Below are 20,798 nucleotides of genomic sequence, written 5' to 3'. Positions count from 1 at the left end.
AAAAAAATCCAGAAAATCACATTGTAGGATTTTTAATGAATTTATTTGCAAATTATGGTGGAAAATAAGTATTTGGTCAATAACAAAAGTTTATCTCAATACTTTGTTATATACCCTTTGTTGGCAATGACAGAGGTCAAACGTTTTCTGTAAGTCTTCACAAGGTTTTCACACACTGTTGCTGGTATTTTGGCCCATTCCTCCATGCAGATCTCCTCTAGAGCAGTGATGTTTTGGGGCTGTTGCTGGGCAACACAGACTTTCAACTCCCTCCAAAGATTTTCTATGGGGTTGAGATCTGGAGACTGGCTAGGCCACTCCAGGACCTTGAAATGCTTCTTACGAAGCCACTCCTTCGCTGCCCGGGCGGTGTGTTTGGGATCATTGTCATGCTGAAAGACCCAGCCACGTTTCATCTTCAATGCCCTTGCTGATGGAAGGAGGTTTTCACTCAAAATCTCACGATACATGGCCCCATTCATTCTTTCCTTTACACGGATCAGTCGTCCTGGTCCCTTTGCAGAAAAACAGCCCCAAAGCATGATGTTTCCACCCCCATGCTTCACAGTAGGTATGGTGTTCTTTGGATGCAACTCTGCATTCTTTGTCCTCCAAACACGACGAGTTGAGTTTTGGTTCTATTTTGGTTTCATGTGACCATATGACATTCTCCCAATCTTCTTCTGGATCATCCAAATGCTCTCTAGCAAACTTCAGACAGGCCTGGACATGTACTGGCTTAAGCAGGGGGACACGTCTGGCACTGCAGGATTTGAGTCCCTTGCGGCGTAGTGTGTTACTGATGGTAGGCTTTGTTACTTTGGTCCCAGCTCTCTGCAGGTCATTCACTAGGTCCCCCCGTGTGGTTCTGGGATTTTTGCTCACCGTTCTTGTGATCATTTTGACCCCACGGGGTGAGATCTTGCCTGGAGCCCAGATCGAGGGAGATTATCAGTGGTCTTGTATGTCTTCCATTTCCTAATAATTGCTCCCACAGTTGATTTCTTCAAACCAAGCTGCTTACCTATTGCAGATTCAGTCTTCCCAGCCTGGTGCAGGTCTACAATTTTGTTTCTGGTGTCCTTTGACAGCTCTTTGGTCTTGGCCATAGTGGAGTTTGGAGTGTGACTGTTTGAGGTTGTGGACAGGTGTCTTTTTTTACTGATAACAAGTTCAAACGTTATCAGTAAAAACAAATGTCCTTGTTTTTGAAAGAAAAGCACATTTTTTTGTCCATTAAAATAACATCAAATTGATCAGAAATACAGTGTAGACATTGTTAATGTTGTAAATGACTATTGTAGCTAAAAACGGCAGTTTTTTAATGGAATATCTACATAGGTGTACAGATGCCCATTATCAGCAACCATCACTCCTGTGTTCCAATGGCACGTTGTGTTAGCTAATCCAAGTGTATCATTTTAAAGGGCTAATTGATCATTAGAAAACCCTTTTTCAAATTAAACTGTTGTTCTGATTAAAGAAGCAATAAAACTGGCTTTCTTTAGACTAAATCAAATCTAATTTTATTTGTCACATACAGATGGTTAGCAGATGTTAATGCGAGTGTAGCGAAATGCTTGTGCTTCTAGTTCCGACAATGCAGTAATAACCAACAAGTAATCTAACTAACAATTCCAAAACTACTGTCTTATACACAGTGTAAGGGGATAAAGAATATGTACATAAAGATATATGAATGAGTGATGGTACAGAGCTGCATAGGCAATATACAGTAGATGGTATTGAGTGCAGTATATACATATGAGATGAGTAATGTAGGGTAGGTACATAAGGATGCAGTAGATGATATAGAGTACAGTATATACGTATACATATGAGATGAATAATGTAGGGTATGTAAACATTATATTAGGTAGCATTGTTTAAAGTGGCTAGTGATATATTTTACATAATTTCCCATCAATTTCCATTATTAAAGTGGCTGGAGTTGAGTCAGTGTGTTGGCAGCAGCCACTCAATGTTAGTGGTGGCTGTTTAACAGTCTGATGGCCTTGAGATAGAAGCTGTTTTTCAGTCTCTCGGTCCCAGCTTTGATGCACCTGTACTGACCTCGCCTTCTGGATGATAGCGGGGTGAACAGGCAGTGGCTCGGGTGGTTGTTGTCCTTGATGATCTTTATTGCCTTCCTGTAACATCGGGTGGTGTAGGTGTCCTGGAGGGCAGGTAGTTTGCCCCCGGTGATGCGTTGTGCAGACCTCACTACCCTCTGGAGAGCCTTACGGTTGTGGGCGGAGCAGTTGCCGTACCATGCGGTGATACAGCCCGCCAGGATGCTCTCGATTGTGCATCTGTAGAAGTTTGTGAGTGCTTTTGGTGACGATGCTGTCTGTGTGAGTGGACCAATTCAGTTTGTCTGTGATGTGTACGCCGAGGAACTTAACTTACTACCCTCTCCACTACTGTTCCATCTATGTGGATATGGGGTTGTTCCCTCTGCTGTTTCCTGAAGTCCACAATCATCTCCTTAGTTTTGTTGACGTTGAGTGTGAGGTTATTTTCCTGACACCACACTCCGAGGGCCCTCACCTCCTCCCTGTAGGCCGTCTCGTCGTTGTTGGTAATCAAGCCTACCACTGTTGTGTCGTCCGCAAACGTGATGATTGAGTTGGAGGCGTGCGTGGCCACGCAGTCGTGGGTGAACAGGGAGTACAGGAGAGGGCTCAGAACGCACCCTTGTGGGGCCCCAGTGTTGAGGATCAGCGGGGTGGAGATGTTGTTGCCTACCCTCACCACCTGGGGGCGGCCCGTCAGGAAGTCCAGTACCCAGTTGCACAGGGCGGGGTCGAGACCCAGGGTCTCGAGCTTGATGACGAGCTTGGAGGGTACTATGGTGTTGAATGCCGAGCTGTAGTCGATGAACAGCATTCTCACATAGGTATTCCTCTTGTCCAGATGGGTTAGGGCAGTGTGCAGTGTGGTTGAGATTGCATCGTCTGTGGACCTATTTGGGCGGTAAGCAAATTGGAGTGGGTCTAGGGTGTCAGGTAGGGTGGAGGTGATATGGTCCTTGACTAGTCTCTCAAAGCACTTCATGATGACAGAAGTGAGTGCTACGGGGCGGTAGTCGTTTAGCTCAGTTACCTTAGCTTTCTTGGGAACAGGAACAATGGTGGCCCTCTTGAAGCATGTGGGAACAGCAGACTGGTATAGGGATTGATTGAATATGTCCGTAAACACACCGGCCAGCTGGTCTGCGCGTGCTCTGAGGGCGCGGCTGGGGATGCCGTCTGGGCCTGCAGCCTTGCGAGGGTTAACACGTTTAAATGTTTTACTCACCTCGGCTGCAGTGAAGGAGAGTCCGCATGTTTTCGTTGCAGGCCGTGTCAGTGGCACTGTATTGTCCTCAAAGCGGGCAAAAAAGTTATTTAGTCTGCCTGGGAGCAAGACATCCTGGTCCGTGACTGGGCTGGTTAAGTATCTGGAGCATCAGCATTTGTGGGTTCGATTACAGGCTCAAAACGGCCAGAAAGTCTTTCTTATGAAACTCGTCAGTCTATTCCATGCGAGAAATTGGCAAGAAACTGAAGATATCATACAACGCTGTGTCCTACTCCCTTCACAGAACAGGGCAAACTGTCTCTAACCAGAATAGAAAGAGGAGTGCAACGAAAAAAATACTTCTCAGACTGGCAAATAAAAAATAAAAGATTAAGATGGGGAAAGGAACACAGACACTGGACAGAGGAACTCTGCCTAGAAGGCCAGCATACCGGAGTCGCCTTCAGTCTTGACGTTGAGACTGGTGTTTTGCGGGTCCTATTTAATGAAGCTGCCAGTTGAGGACTTGTAAGGCATCTGTTTCTCAAACTAGACACTCTAATTTACTTGTCCTTTTACTCAGTTGTGCACCGGAGCCTCCCACTCCTCTTTCTATTCTCATTAGAACCAGTTTACGCTGTTCTGTGAAGCTAGTTTTATTGCTTCTTTAATCAGAACAGTTTTTCTTTTGCTGACATAATTGCAAAAGGGTTTTCTAATGATCAATTAGCCTTTTAAAATAATAAACTTGGATTAGCTAACACAACGTGCCATTGGAGTGATGGTTTCTGATAATGGGCCTATGTACGCCTATGTAGATATTCCATAAAAGAATCAGCCGTTTCCAGCTACAATAGCCATTAACAACATTAACAATGTCTACACTGTATTTCTGATCAATTTGATGTTATTTTAATGGACATTTCTAAGTGACCCCCAAACTTTTGAACGGTAGTGTATATTTTTTTATCTACATTTTTCAGTAATATGAACTTCCACTGTGTCAGCACAGGAATGCTGATATTTTGGCCCATTCCTCCATGATAGTGGTGGACTACACCAGGTGCTGATGGTGGGGGTGAATGACTACACAGAAACGCTGCCGTGTAAGAGGAAAAGGCCATCGTATTCAAATTGCCAGATAATTAAAGCTTGACGCAAGGAAAGGGAAGTGGAAGTTTCTATTGAAAAAACAAACACATTTATTACCCAAAGGTGGCATGTCAAAAGAATCCATGGGGTTCCCATTAAACACTACCTCTCCTTGTGCTGCTCTGCTGCTCTGAGGAAGAAGTAAAGCATTTCTCTCTACCCTCCTTCCCCTCACTTTTTCATTCTCTCCCTCTCATTCCCAAGCGTGATCTTAAGAAAAGGACTTTAACAAGCAGAACACTCCTCTGACTCTCAAATCCCACATCTGAGGGGAATTCCATCTAATGAATTGTATGAGATTATTAATGAAAGACATGAGGCGCATCGATTGCTTAAAGCTGCAAAATGTAACTTTTTGGGCGACCCGACCAAATTCTCATAGAAATGTTAGTTATAGATCTGTCATTCTCCTTGAAAGTAATTTTAAGAAGTGGTAGGTCTGTTCTATGTGCACTATTTATATGCTTCCCATTCTTAAGTTTAGTTTTTACGTCTTTTACTTTCAGGTTTTGTACGCCAGCTTCAAATAGCTGAAAATGAAAGATTGGTAATGAAAAATATATTTCACAGCGGTTTAGATGGTACAATGATTCTATACACAATGACGACTTGTTTTGTCACAAACTCAAATTAGGCAAACTATTCAAATTTAAGCAACCAGGAAATGGCGGAGTGATTTCTGCATATTTCACTTTTAAGGTGATGCATACTTTAAAGGCTGAAGTGGTCTCTGGGAACAGTCCTCTCATACTTTGATTGACAGAGAGGGATGTTGTGAATGATGTGTCATGACACACCCCAGAGACCCATCCAGCAGTGTTTCTCTTGATGTGAGAAGTTCTGTACATCCAGTACTCACAATGGGTAGTTGGGGCTGTTTGTGCTATAATGATCTGTGATGGATTAATCTGGTTGACTTTCACTATAGCCATGACAAACGACTGTGGTGTAACATTGACCATCACACTTTTTCACTGCAGATTCAGCATTGGGTAACTGGTGGTACTCTGCATGCATGACTTGAGTGCATAAATGAGAGTGGCCAGAGAGAGAAAGAGGGGGAGAGGGGGGTGGTCAACGAGAGAGGGCATTGTAGTTTAAACAGCCTCCCCAGAAGTAAGACAAATTAGGTTGTGCAGCCGACGCCACAACCCGTGTCCCCATTTCTCAGAGGAGGAAGCCCACGTCTCCCAAGCATTAAAGTGTAAAAACCAACGCCACTGCGAGAATTTAATGAGGAGGGCTATGTACTGTTCTCGACTCTCAGGCCCACCGCTGACTGTGTGACACAACACTTCTTGGCATGTGGTGATATTCTCTCTTTTTTATTTCCTCTATATTGTTTTTTTGGAGTGGGTATCAAGGCTGTAACCAGCCCAGCCCAGGCCTCTCAGTCACCCCAGTGCAACATTAATGCATTAAGACTGTGAAAATGGCATGCCACATCTCTGTGACTATATTCTCCGGTAATAGGCCACATTACACAGTTTATCCACCCCTATGTGCATACTGAAATGCAACACCTATGAGAATAAAGTGGGGCAACAAAAGGAAACAATTATTCTGATTTGGTCCGCAATAGCAGTAGGAGTGAAATATTATGAAAACATTATTCAAGTTCACCAGTAGCCTCTAGTCAATTCTATTTCACATTGTAAATATGGTTTTGGCTCATGACTCTGGAACTGGCCCTGTATATACACTGCCGGTCAAAGGTTTTAGAACACCTACTCATTGAAGGCTCTCTCTTTATTTGTACTATTTTCTACATTGTAGAATAATAGTGAAGAATTCAAAACTATGAAATAACACATATGGAATCTTGAAGTAACCAAAAAAGTATTAAACAAATCAAAATATATTAAATATTTCAGATTCTTCAAGTAGCCACCCTTTGCCTTGATGACAACTTTGCACCCTCTTGGCATTCTCTCAACCAGCTACATGAGTTAGTCACCTGGGATGCATTTCAATTAACAGGTGTGCGTTCTTAAAAGTTAATTTGTGGAATTTCTTTCCTTCTTAAAGTGCTTGAGCCAATCAGTTGTGTTGTGACAAGGTAGGGGGTATACAGAAGATAGCCCTATTTGGTAAAATACCAAGTCCATATTATGGCAAGAACAGCTCAAATAAGCAAAGAGAAACGACAGTCCATCATTACTTTAAGACATGAAGGTCAGTCAATATGGAACATTTCAAGAACTTTGAAAGATTCTTCAAGTGCAGTCGCAAAAACCATCAAGCGCGAAAATGAAACTGGCTGTAAGACCGAGAGTTACCTCTGCTGCAGAGGATAAGTTCATTAGAGTTACCAGCCTCAGAAATTGCAGCCCAAATCAATGCTTCACAGAGTTCAAGTAACAGGCACACCTCCGATGAGTCCAAATTGGAGATTTTTGGTTCCAACCACCGTGTCTTTGTGAGACGCGGTGTGTGTGAACAGATTATCTCTGCATGTGTATTTCTCACCGTAAAGCATGAAGGTGGAGGTGTTATGATGTGGGGGTGCTTTGCTGGTGACACTGTCAGTGATTTATTTCGAATTCAAGGCACACTTAACCAGCATGGCTACCACAGCATTCTGCAGCGACACCATCCCATCTGGTTTGGGCTTAGTGGGACTATCATTTGTTTTTCAACAGGACAATGACCCAACACACCTCCAGGCTGTGTAAAGGCGATTTTACCAAGAAGGAGAGTGATGGAGTTTGGACTCAACAGATGACTCATCAATTTGGACTCATCAGATGACCTGGCCTCCACAATCTCCGGACCTCAACCAAATTGAGATGGTTTGGGATGAGTCAGACCACAGAGTGAAGGAAAAGCAGCCAACAAGTGCTCAGCATATGTGGGAACTCCTTCAAGACTGTTGGAAAATCATTCCAGGTGAAGCTGGTTGAGAGAATGCTAAGAGTGTGCAAAGCTGTCATCAAGGCAAAGGGTGACTATTTCAAGAACCTCAAATATTAAATACATTTAGATTTGTTTAACACTTTTTTGGTTACTACATGATTCCATGTGTTACATCATAGTTTTGATGTCTTCACTATTATTCTACAATGTAGAAAATAGTCAAAATAAAGAAAGCACTTGAATGAGTAGGTGTTCTAAAACTTTTGACCGGTAGTGTAGCTTACTTTCTTGTGTTCTACTTATTTCTATTTCTTGTGTGTTTTTGTTCTACTTTACTTTTTTTTATAGTACTACTGATATTGATTACTGTATTGTTGGAAAGGTGCTTGCAAGAGAGGCATTTCACTGTACTTGACAATAAAACTTGCAACTTGAAATGTATTCTACTCTATTCAGGCAAAAGCTAAGTATTAGCTGTTTTAACTGCATTACGGCCTGGCACCGCAGACACACAGTGAGTCATGGAGAAAGGCTAAAGTTAAGTTGCTAAAGCTTTCCCAAAAGAGTCTAGCCTCACTCACAGCAGGTTTGTACTCTCTTTGTAAATATTTGATGGGGGTACAAATCATGAGTGGCTGGAAGATTGTAGTGAGAGCCTTGACTTTGTTTTGGAATTGCCGGTGCAAGGGAATAAAAGTGTCCAGAATCAATGAAGGGGGTGAAAAGAAACATGTTTTTAAGAGAGGCAGGCAGGCATGCCAGGAGGTGAGGGGGACTGTGAAAGGGGAACAGTGATGGATGAATTTTAGCACTCTCCCACAAGGGTCTGATTGAGTGACCAAACAAACACTGTGAAATAATGCCAGTGATAATCCAGAGTAAGCACATTGGGAAACTGACTGAGCTTCGCATAAACAACTTCAGACTTACTCCACCCTCAAACTCCTTCTCAAATAAAAGTTAAACAAGTAAAACAAAACCTCTCCAATATAAAACACCCCCTCTAGTGGTCCAGCTCAAATGTGCTATAATGAGTCACACTGTATGGTAGCCAAACAAAAGGTATTCAGTTTGCATATTGATGCTGCCATTGAGGCTCATGCTGAATCTTAATTATTAACTTGTTTCATGCATTAATTTATCCCATTGCTTCTACCACACTTCATTGAGCACTCAGACCTGTGTGTTTGTGTGTGTGTCCTTTTGGCGTCTGTACTTAGCATTCCATGGTTGCTAGAGGAGCGGCCAAGGAGGATCAATAGACAACCTCACAGAAACAAATGGCATTTACCTTCACGGACACTGGCTTGAGCTGCTATAATGTGTTATTAATGTCTCCTACATGGCTACAGAACCATGCTAATTGTGACCAGAGAGAGAGGTAGAGAGAGAGAGAGAAAGGGGGAGCAAAGAGAGGGAGAACAAGGTTGAACCTGAGAACTCCAATGGGGGATAGTTTTCAGAGGACTAAAACAGTGTTGTATTATGTAATGTTACATTATATTATGCTATGTTATATGATGTTATATTATATTACGTTATATGTTATATGATGTTATATTATGTTATGTTATAAGGTAGTGTAAGTCTACTAGCCACATGTAAAGCATTTACAAAATAAATAATTTAGAAAAGTCTGAGAAAGTTTAATCGCTGAACACTTTCAATGTCAAACTACTCTTGATCGCAAAAAACGTTAAGAGCAACAGAGTGAAGGGTGACTTTCAGTGTTCAAAAAGGCTGAAAAGTCTATTAGATATTTGAAGACACAAATCAATGTTTCAATGGATTGTCTGCACTCAAGCAAATGGCTTGATAGAGAACATAAGAGCTGTAACGTGTGTGGATTTGTCATAGCAACCGTAAAGACAGAAAATCTATCACTGGGCAAACAACTAACAGAGCTCCAACTAAGCTCTTCCATTCCATTTTTTGTGATAAAATCCCACTTTTCATCTATCCAGCAACAACAACGAAATATGTGAGAATAAACCGATAACTAGCCTTCACCATCTAAGGACAGACTACTAATTTGAGTGTGTGACAGGCTCACTTTATTTTCCTTCCCCCTCCTGCTGGTGTTTGTTTGGCTCCTGTGTCAGTTAGTCTTATCTGCCTCCTCACCAGACAGCCTGTCAGTTAGTCTTGTCTGCCTCCTCACCCGACAACCTGTCAGTTAGTCTTGTCTGCCTCCTCACCCGACAACCTGTCAGTTAGTCTTGTCTGCCTCCTCACCCGACAACCTGTCAGTTAGTCTTGTCTGCCTCCTCACCCGACAACCTGTCAGTTAGTCTTGTCTGCCTCCTCACCAGACAGCCTGTCAGTTAGTCTTCTCTGCCTCCTCACCCGACAGCCTGTCAGTTAGTCTTGTCTGCCTCCTCACCCGACAGCCTGTCAGTTAGTCTTGTCTGCCTCCTCACCAGACAGCCTGTCAGTTAGTCTTCTCTGCCTCCTCACCCGACAGCCTGTCAGTTAGTCTTGTCTGCCTCCTCACCAGACAGCCTGTCAGTTAGTCTTCTCTGCCTCCTCACCCGACAGCCTGTCAGTTAGTCTTCTCTGCCTCCTCACCCGACAGCCTGTCAGTTAGTCTTGTCTGCCTCCTCACCAGACAGCCTGTCAGTTAGTCTTGTCTGCCTCCTCACCAGACAGCCTGTCAGTTAGTCTTCTCTGCCTCCTCACCCGACAGCCTGTCAGTTAGTCTTGTCTGCCTCCTCACCCGACAGCCTGTCAGTTAGTCTTGTCTGCCACCTCACCCGACAGCCTGTCAGTCCTGGGCGTTTTAACACTGACCAATCCACTGAGATGAAATCCTCCCCTGGCACCACACTGCTCCTCATGCTCCGGGGTCTGGCAGTCTGGCAGCGTTACTGCCACAGAGGGGGTGAGAGTTTATCCCTCTCTCTGTCTTACCACCTCCCCCTCCTCTCTCCCTCGCACAGCAGGCATCACTGGTGAAATGGGCTGTCCTTTTCATTTAGATCCCAGGCCTGTGGAAAGTAGTGGAAGGGTTTGGGAGAATGGGATGAGGAGTGTATGGCCTGTCAGTGGTACATCCTCTGGTCTTCATGTTACGCCCTCTGGCCTCCTGTCTCTATCCCATCCCTGCTGTTCCACCTGAGGGACTGTCTGTGATAGTACCGCTGAGAGAGAGGTTACTTTGCAGGTTGCCGTCAACTCTATTGCAGCCCAACATTTAGCTGCTACTAAAGGACATTGGAAAAGCCATGACTTGCTTTTTATAAACCTCTAATCTGCCTCTCTGGTACACAGGGATAGCATACTTGAATTAAAGATCATTATGTACAGCAAGGTCTTAATGCGTTACTTGACATGTGCGGAATTAACTCTTGCAATTAACTTCCATAATGTATGCATTGCCCTTTGTCTCCATCAACCACTGTGAGGAAAATATTTTGACCATTGTTACTAATCCATGTATTGCAATCCATGGGAAACAGTACATGGCAATTCTATTAAAGCATTACAGGCAGTATATTCCATGCACTGTAAAAATTCAATTAAAAAAACGTTGTTTCAACCAAGTATTATTAATTAACTGTTTCCACAGCCTTTTAATTTGTTTGCTCAACTTTTCGGTCAAAGTGTTGCCTGAACTTAACATTTTTAGCTGGCCAAATTTAGCTCCAACGTGAGAAAACGTAGGCAGAAATCATGCGTTTGCTCAATTTGTCTCTATGTTCATTCAACTAGAAATTATTTATGGCATCTATCTCGAAAGAGTCTGTGGAACAAGTTACACAAACACACAGTGCTTTTAACTTACATAGTTGACACACGTTGACATTTTTTATATTTAACTAGGCAAGTCAGTTAAAAAATATTTCTTATGGAAAATTTTACAATGACGGCCTACCCCGGCCAAACCCTCCTTAACCTGGATGGCGCTGTGCCAACTGCGCGCCGCCCTATGGGACTCCCGATCACAGCCGGTTGTGATACAGCCCAGGATCAAACCAGGATCTGTATTGATGCCGCTTACACTGAGATGCAGTGCTTTAGACCCATACATTATTACATTAAATTGTGCATGTTTATTATACAGTAAATAGTATTCAACAGGTTCTCACCTGGGATTGTGAACTCACAACCTCTTGGTTCACAGCATTCCAATCTTCCTGCTACACCACCATGGCTGTGTCAATAACTGAATTCCCATGTATTTCTACACTTTGCACTTCAAAGTAAATCTAAGGTCTGTTAATAGTAAACCCAAGAAAAACTATTTTATTTATCATAGTGATTAAGAAGTAACATTAAAAACAGGGTAATATGCCCCACCAACATTAGACAACTAAACCTAAAATTGCTTAAATAAGTCAATCAAAATCATTGAATAGTCAGATTAAATGATAATTGACACAGGCATGGTGGCATAGCAGGAATATTGAAATGCCATGAATCAAGAGGTTGCGAGTTCAAATCTCACATGTTGAAAAATAATAACTGTGTAAATGAACATGCACAACCTAAGCATATACAGTATGTCAATGTGTGTCAAATATGTCAGATGAAAACATTGTATGTTAAAAGCACTGTGTGTGCTATACTGAACAAAAACACAACATATAACGTGTTGGTCCCATGTTTTATGAGCATAAACAGAAATTTTCCATGAGCACAAAAAGTTTATTTCTATCAAATTACGAGCACAAATGTGTTTAAATCCCTGTTAGTGAGCATTTTTCCTTTGCCAAGATAATCCATCCACTTGACAGGTTTGGCATATCAAGAAGCTGATTAAACAGCATGATCATTACACAGGTGCACCTTGTGCTATGTACAACAAAAGACCACACAAAAGGCCACAGTTGTGCAGTTGTCACAATGCCACAAATGTATCAAGTTGAGGGAGTGTGCAATTGGCATGCTGACTGCAAGAATGTCCAACAGAGTTGTTGCCAGATAATTGAATGTTCATTTCTCTACCATAAGCCCCCTCCAACATTGTTTTAGAGAATTTGGCTGTACATCCAACCGGCCTTACAACCACGAGTAACCACGCCAGCCCAGGAACTCCAAATCTGGCTTGTTCACCTGAGGGATTGTCTAAGATCAGCCACACAGACAGCTGATGAAACTGAAGACTAATCATGTCTGTAATAAAGCCCTTTTGTGGGGAAAAACTCATTCTGATTGGCTGAGCCAGGCTCCCCAGTGAGTGGGCCTGGCTCCTAAATTGGCGGGCCTATGAACTCCCAGGCCCACCCATGGCTGTGCCCCTGCCCAGTCATCTGAAATCCATAGATTAGTGCCTAATGAATTTATTTCAATTGAATGATTTCCTTATATGAACTGTAACTCAGTAAAATTGTTGAAATTGCTGCGTTTAAATTTTTGGTCAGTATAGTTCCACAGACTTTTTTAAACCAAAATAATAATTTCTAGTTGAATTAGTACATACGTATGAGACATAGTGAGCAAACACATCATTTTAAGTTGACTGAATTGTTGCGTACATTTTCTCATGTTTGAGCTAAGTTTGGGCCAACTAAAAATGTTAGGTTCAGGTAACACTTTGACCGAAAAGTTTAGTAAACAAACAAATGGTTGTTGAACCAGTTACTTAATAATAATTATTGAAACAACTAGATTTGTAGGTGTTTTTTTAGTGTGCACATCAAATTAAGCCTTAGTTAGCAGGACATGTGATTGAAAAAGTGTCTACTTCAATGCATGATGAGGGATAATGGACACCCTGCATCTAACAGCGTGAGATGTGCTTCTCACAGATTGAAAGAGATGGGCAGGAAACACATTAACTGAACCGGAGCGCACTGGAACCAATCAGACCAACCCACTAAAAGAGAGAGGGAAGCAGAAGGAGACAGAGGGAAAGCAGAAAGAGCAGTTTTAAAGCAGCAAAGGGCAGACCGGTAAATTATCCTTAAACTTTAAAATAATGATGGGAAACTCCCACCACTTCCCATTGAAAATAATGATGGGAAACTCCCACCACTTCCCATTGAAAATAATGATGGGAAACTCCCACCACTTCCCATTGAAAATAATGATGGGAAACTCCCACCACTTCCCATTGAAAAATAAAACTCCCACCACTTCCCATTGAAAATAATGATGGGAAACTCCCACCACTTCCCATTGAAAATAATGATGGGAAACTTCCACCACTTCCCATTGAAAATAATGATGGGAAACTCCCACCACTTCCCATTGAAAATAATGATGGGAAACTCCCACCACTTCCCATTGAAAATAATGATGGGAAACTCCCACCACTTCCCATTGAAAATAATGATGGGAAACTTCCACCACTTCCCATTGAAAATAACCCAGTGAAGACTTGATTAAAACAATGAGCTGGAACAATAGAAAAGAAGACGCCGAAGACCACTGTTGACTAAAGCAGCTTTTATATTCAGCAGGGCATTAAGCCCAAGCGCTATGGCAAGAAATAGGGAAGGCAGCCCGGAATCTTCCCAGCACAGACCGTGTTTCCCAGTAGCTTTCTGGGTTTCAGAGTATGAGGCGAAAAACTGATGAGCGACCGAAAAAAAAAATGGAAATGCCTAACTGAGCAGAAATGCTGATGAAAACTCTAAACACAGATTTTCAATCTTCTTCTTATGTTTTATTCAAAGTATCATTACTTTGCTATTATTGTGAAAATATTAATTAATAGTATTATCATCATTATGACTTGCCCTAATGCTGTAATTGAACAGCATGACTAACAGAAAACTAATTCAGATAACTACAATACACAACACATTGTAGTGTGTGGTCATATAGTTCAGCATCTCTCTCCACAAACCACACTTTCATCAAGAACCCTGCAGAAAATCACGAAGCAACTGCAACATGACAGCGTCCCACGCAGTTAACTGTCTGCCTCCCCCCCCATATCTTTTAATCAATCTATTAGGGGGAGCTTGGTGACGATGACAGGCCCTGTGACTGATAAAGTGACCTGGCGGACATTAGAGCTGCTCCGGCCTGTGCGAGAGGCAGATAATAGCCAGTGCTGGGAGAGATGATGATGATGATAATGATAATGATAATGTTGTTACTGAGGCCAAAAGCATATCCAATCCTCCCTAAATGTCAACCTTTAGCCTACTATCGCACACTGCGACTTGAAATTGAAGGCGCTCCCGGCTCAGAATGGATAATAAACACATTATTTCATTCTATCAGATTCAAACAATTGCACTCTCCCCAGACGACAATGAAGGGAAGATAAATAAATGAAAAAGGAGAGGAAAATGAAAAGATGTGCTGGCTCAGGAGCTTCTCATAAGATTACAATGCCTGTTCTGTTCAGCTTGTTCTGTGAACTCCATACATTCATTTCACAGACAAGGGGACTGATCGAAGGCCAAAATTATCTCTTTCTCTCCCTCTGTCTTTCCTTTTAGTATCCTTGGGCTGAATGGTGGAGAAGTGAGTGACAAGCCAATGTGTTCTGTCTTTCATTACTAGCCTGGCTGCCTGGCTGTGGCTAGACTCAGTAGTACACGAACACCCAAGCTGGGGACTGGAGGCTGGAGCCGGTGCCCTATGGCAGGAGACGCCCCGCAGTGATATTCAGCACTTTTTATATCCCAAACAGATGTTTGTGCGGCCCCACTGCACAGTCAGCAAACTGGCCCTTACGGGAAACTGAAGAGTGCAGCAGCCTCTTTCACAGAATATTGACAAGAGTAATAGAGTTGCTATGTTGTCCGTCTCCGTCTACAGTGTTCGGCTGTATTGGTGGAAGACGTCATCCCTCCCGGACAGATTCTGCACATTAACCGAAGAATCTGTCAAGGCTGAATGGGATGAGCAGGACAATGAGCAGTGGTTATTACAGACAAATCAGGTTTTAGAATTTCGGAAGGGGGGGGGGGGACATTTGGTCCATAGACTTGCCCATACCGTGCAAAGAGAAAGGGGAAGCTCTTCGTTTCGGTTCCGCTCCTCGTTCTAGCATCTCTTCTCTTAACATGTATGGACCCAGAACCTAATCAAGCAGCTATCCAATTATGCAAGACCTTAGTTCAAGGTTAACCGAGATTACAGAAGTCATTTTACATTTTAGTCATTTAGCAGACACGCTTACCCAGAGCGATTTACAGGAGCAATTGGGGTTATGTTCCTAGCTCAAGGGCACATCATATTTTTCACCTAGTTGGCTCCGGGATTCAAACCAGCAACCTTTCAGTTACTGGCCCAACGCTCTTAAGCACTAGGCTACCTGCCACCTATTGACATGACATTGAAGGAGATGTGAGTGTGAGCATTGTGAACAGTTAAAGCATGTTTAATGCTCAGGGGTTAAAGTTCACAGTTTGTAATAAACTATTACAGTCCAATAAAATAGTTAAACTAGTTGAACTATACAAAACAGAAAATATTGGTGATGAAATATAACATTTTATCCTTGAACTGGCATTCTCTTCTTACAATCACTTTAGTCATAACTAAAAACTATCACTTTTGTCAAACAACGGCTTGCAGCAACACATACAGAAGTGATAACACTCAGCTTTTCGCTACCTGTCCCACCCAACCCCTAATGTCGCATACAGCAGGCTGACACCTTGATGTTCGACACACTGCACACCAGCAGAGAGCGAAAGAGAGAGAGAGACAGTCCCAGTCGTTGGGGCGTGTATTTGCCCTTCTGTGACAATGTCCTGTTCCTCAAGCATTCATCACTCCTCTAATGCAACTCCATCCTCCTCCTGTTCTGAATTCTGTCATTACTGCTGAGCTACACACTAAAAAAATGAGAATTCGTGAAGGATTCTTTGGGAAGGGTGATGGTTCTATGTGAACCATAATGACTCAAAGAACCCTTTGAGGTCTTCAATGCTTATTTACAGTTCACAAAAGGATTCTTTGCTCTTTTACCGACATTTTAAAATGTAGTGGAGGTGGTGGCTCTTTTGAATATTTTGAGGAATGCTTTGCTCACAGCTCTTTTGTGCAACCGTGTCATTCCAGTTGATCTAATGTGTTGTGTTAGGCAATTGCATGTTATATATACTGAACAAAAATATAAACACAACAATTTCAACCAATTTGAACTGAGTTACAGTTCATATAAGGAAATCAGGCCATTTAAATAAATTCATTGAGGCCTTCATCTATGGATTTCACATGACTGGGCAGGGGCGCAGCTATGGGTGGGCCTGGGCCCAGCCACCCGGACAGCTGATGAAACTGAGTCGTTTTTCTGTCTGTAATAAAGCCCTTTTGTGGGGAAAAACTCATTCTGATTGGCTGGGCCAGGCTCCCCAGTGAATGAGTGAATGAGTTTTTCCCCACAAAAGGGCTTTATTACAGACAGAAAAACGACTCAGTTTCATCAGTTGTCTGGGTGGCTGGTCTCAGACGATCCCACAGGTGAAGAATCCGGATGTGGAGGTCTTCGGCTGGCATGGTTACTTAGGAGCCAGGCCCACTCACTGGGGAGCCTGGCCCAGCCAATCAGAATGAGTTTTTCCCCACAAAAGGGCTTTATTACAGACAGAAAAACGACTCAGTTTCATCAGCTGTCCGGGTGGCTGGTCTCAGACGATCCCACAGGTGAAGAATCCGGATGTGGAGGTCTTCGGCTGGCGTGGTTACATGTGATTGGATGTACTGCCAAATTCTCTAAAACAATGTTGGAGGTGGCTTATGGTAGAAAAATGAACATTCAGTTATCTGGCAACAGCTCTGGTGTTTGCACAGTCAACATGCCAATTTCCCTCAAAACTTGAGGGAGCGTGCAATTGTACCATTGTGTTGAGTGATAAAACTGCACATTTTAGAGTGGCCTTTTATAGTACCCAGCACAAGGTGTACCTGTGTAACAATTGTGCTGTTTAATCAGCTTCTTGATATGCCACACCTGTCAGGTGGAAGGATTATCTTGGCAAATGATAAAATGTTCACTAACGGATGTAAGCAAATTTGGGCACACAATTTGAGCTAAATAAGCTTTTTGTGCGTATGGAAAATGTCTGTTATCTTTTATTTCAGCTCATGAAACATGGGACCAACCCTTTTCATGTTGTGTTTATATTTTTGTTCAGTATATGACTATGGCCAGTAATGGTGTCATGTGAAAGACTCATGTATGGCCTTGTGTCAATTGAAAACAGTTGACTCAATCAGTCAGTGGTTCTCAATTCTCTCCTCCGGACCCCCAGCTGTTCCAGCGGTAGCTCACTTCATTCAACTAGTCAATTAACACAATAATAACACCTATGGAATTTTAACAATATAACAAGGCTAACCACAATAAAAATAAAAATAAACTGTATGGTTCTTCAAAAAGATCTACAAAGAACCTTTCAGATTAAGAAACACTATTTATAGAACCATTCACCATAAAGGTTCTACAAAGAACCATAAAAAAAAGCTTCTATATAGCCCCAAAGAGGGTTGTAAACCTTGCGGAATCCTTTTTTGGTGCCAAATATAACTTTTTTTAATGGTTCTTAATATAACCATAGCAAAGGGTTCTTTATAGCACCATACAGGTTCCATTTAGAACCTTATGAGCATGATTCTTTATTGAACCTTCAAAAAGGGTTCTATATAACACCAAACAAGGGTTCTGCTATGGTTACAAGCCAAATAACCCCTATCTAGTACCATTTCGGGAAAAATGGGGGAGGGGTATGTACCACATCCATCCCTCCCTCTGTCCCTTAATCCTTCTTCTTTGCAGTTTGACCCCCACTTCTGACTGATCTCAGTCCCTCTGGTTGATTTCCCTCTAGATTAGCGATCAGATGTAATGTGAGAAGGGAGACGAGTCAAAATGAAAGGAATCAGAATGGTTAACAAGGATCCAACTCCATGTTTCCTTCAGCTTTTATGATGGAATTTCAGAAGAAGTTAGAAGTCAAGTATGAAGTGTGGATTTCTCAGTAAAGTAGGCTAAGTTTTGTTTCACAAAATCCAAACGGTAGAGACCAGGGGTGACGGACTAGACTTGCTTTTGGATTTGCAAGGAGTACACAGCACAGTAATATATATATTTTCATATTTTAGAGTTAGAGAAAATATGATAAATTAATCATCACCAACACAGAGCTAGAGAGAGAGCAATAAAATGTGACACACACACAATGTATTTCCAGCATGTAAATTACCATTACAAAGTTATGCTTTGCAATGCACTTCATACTTTCCCTGTAGATATTACATCGTCTCTCTTCAGAGACATTGGATCCCATGTAAAATAATTGAATTACATATCAAGGTTGCATGGGAATTAAAATGAGTTTCTTGGCTTGCAAATAAGCCTATATAGCAGAAAAAGACGTAATGTATAATTCATCTCATTCAAAGTTGTGATCATTTCATTCTACAAAAAAAAAACATTTCACAAATTGGATTTATATATATGCATATGATAAAACAAAATAATCTGTTTTGGAGATGCCAGGAGCGTCCATAGCAGCGCCTTCCCCTGAAGGGACTGTCAAGCAAGCACAAATACATTTCTTGGACGTGCAGTCATCAGATCAAATTTAAAAAGCTTGAGGAAACTCGCGTGCCACTCAGTCAAGGTCACCCAAATACAAATTCTACAAAGAAACCATGGGGGCAGCGGTGCGAATCATCTAAACGGCCGTGCGGGTAGGTTATAGCCTACATTCGCAAATTCCAAGGACCTTTATTAGTCCGAGCATTGTCAAATATCGACAATTATTTATAGGAATGTTTCTATTTAGCATTCCAAATGATGAAGCTCTCCCCGAGCAAGATTCACATTGATTCGGGCAGTCATCGTTACTCTCTCGTTTTCTTTTAGGCAAGTCTGAATAGGAACATTGTGCCAAGACTCAATGATGTAGCCTAAACCTATAATATGTTATAAAACAATTCGTATCGGGGTCAAATGGACAGCAAATGTGGGTAGTTGGGTGTCAATTACCTGCTGTTGCTTGCCCGCTAACGGTGATTGTTTTATATGATTTATGTGTTAATCCATAACCTTGTAGTTAAACTCATTTGGAATGTGAGATAGCCTCATACAAAGATAAATCTACATGTTTGCAGCGCCGTTGATTTGTATTGTCTGATCTGTAGCCACACGGTTGGGAGATAACGGTTTCGTTGAATGGGCGATCCGCTGTCAATTATCAAGTCTATTTCTGAGTATTGTATATACATTTCAGATAGTTGTTGGAACAGAATAGTCTATATTGGTTACACTAATTCTTATCATGATCTTTCCTGGTGATATATGCGCGTCGCGAGTTAATGAAGATAAAGTGGAAGGGAGTTTTACCACCTTAGAATGACTGTAGCCTAATGGAGATATAATAGATTCACGAAAAAATAGCCATGAAAAAGCAAATCATTTCGCGTCAAAATCTAAATTTCCATAATCCCAAATAATATAGTTGACCGTGGTTAGTGTCTGATTGAATGTGTATTCTAATTATGAAAAAGGCGCATAGAACAAATTTGCACAGCATTATGTTACAGACTGAACACGTCAACATTACAGGTCCTTAATATGCCACTCGTGTATGAGCTGAGTTTAGTCATATTGCACTAATGTTCCATAGAACTACTCCACGGCTTTTCAAGTCATCGCCAAGCCTGGAAACTGAGATACGACTTCGAAAAACTTACCAGGATGACAGTCGGCCCAAAAGAGAACGAAGGCAGACAAGATCAGAGACAAGATCCACCAGCAACACGATTGCAGTAGCCTCTGCATGACAAAATGAACATCGAGAGCAAAAAGGGCAACTGTTGAGTTATCCGTCTGATCAAATAATTAATGTTCGCTGCGTAAAAACAGCGCAAATGCTGCTAAATGTAGGCTAGTGACTGTTCAGTGGAATTATATTCAGTGCTGTCTGGAACATCAAGAAAACAGTCTTTACTTCTCAAAACCTCCTTCCAAACAGCTTCTTGATACTCCCAAAGAAAAACATGTCAGTTAGGAGAGATATAGCTTTCGAGCTTGAATCAGTTCATTCAACAAGAATCGAGGGGATAGGAGCAGAAGACGCTAGTGGCAGTAGGCTAGTCCATGCATCCGAGAGCTGCAGCGGTTCTGCTGGCGAAAACAGAGAGGGAATAGTTGGAGCGGCACTGGAAGCTTTCCATTCCTCCATCCAGGAAGTAGCGTGTGAATCGAAGTCTGGCAGAGACTTTAAAACAGGCTTGGGAGAAAAGGCGAGGAGAGGAGGGGAGAGAGATGGGGGGAGAGGGAGCTTGAGAGATGCAGAGCTCACTCCTCCGGATCCTAGCGCCGGGTAGTAGCTCACTATTCAGCAATAGCCAACAGTTTAAAGGGGCAATCTGCACTTCGAACAATAACAAAGTGACAACCCGACACTGATTTAGTAAACAGCTGGGGCTGAACAAATTTACCCACTCTCAAACTCATGGGCAGAGCTATGGATATAGGGACTGATCATCCATGATATCGATATTATAGTTTTAACCATGTTTTGGGGATATAGGCTACATTGTTTGTTTACATTTACATTGTTTATGAACAAAGGAGTAAAACAAGCTCA

General features: G+C 42.1%; 1 protein-coding gene across 1 annotated transcript in view; it reads right to left on the bottom strand.

The window, feature by feature from the left end:
• LOC115142341 (receptor-type tyrosine-protein phosphatase gamma-like) overlaps positions 1 to 20,403 on the bottom strand; it is a 334,594-nt gene extending 314,191 nt beyond the window's left edge. The window contains exon 1 of the mRNA XM_065001902.1: positions 19,900 to 20,403. Within this exon, the coding sequence (XP_064857974.1) occupies positions 19,900 to 19,987 (88 nt within the window). The 5' untranslated portion in view covers positions 19,988 to 20,403. The remainder of the gene's footprint in view (positions 1 to 19,899) is intronic.
• Between the last annotated feature and the right edge of the window lie 395 nt (positions 20,404 to 20,798).

This window comes from Oncorhynchus nerka, linkage group LG15 (genome assembly GCF_034236695.1).
Source record: "Oncorhynchus nerka isolate Pitt River linkage group LG15, Oner_Uvic_2.0, whole genome shotgun sequence".
Classification (NCBI taxonomy): domain Eukaryota; kingdom Metazoa; phylum Chordata; class Actinopteri; order Salmoniformes; family Salmonidae; genus Oncorhynchus; species Oncorhynchus nerka.
The sequence above is the reverse complement of the archived record's forward strand: the minus strand, read 5'-3'. Positions and strand labels throughout refer to the sequence as shown.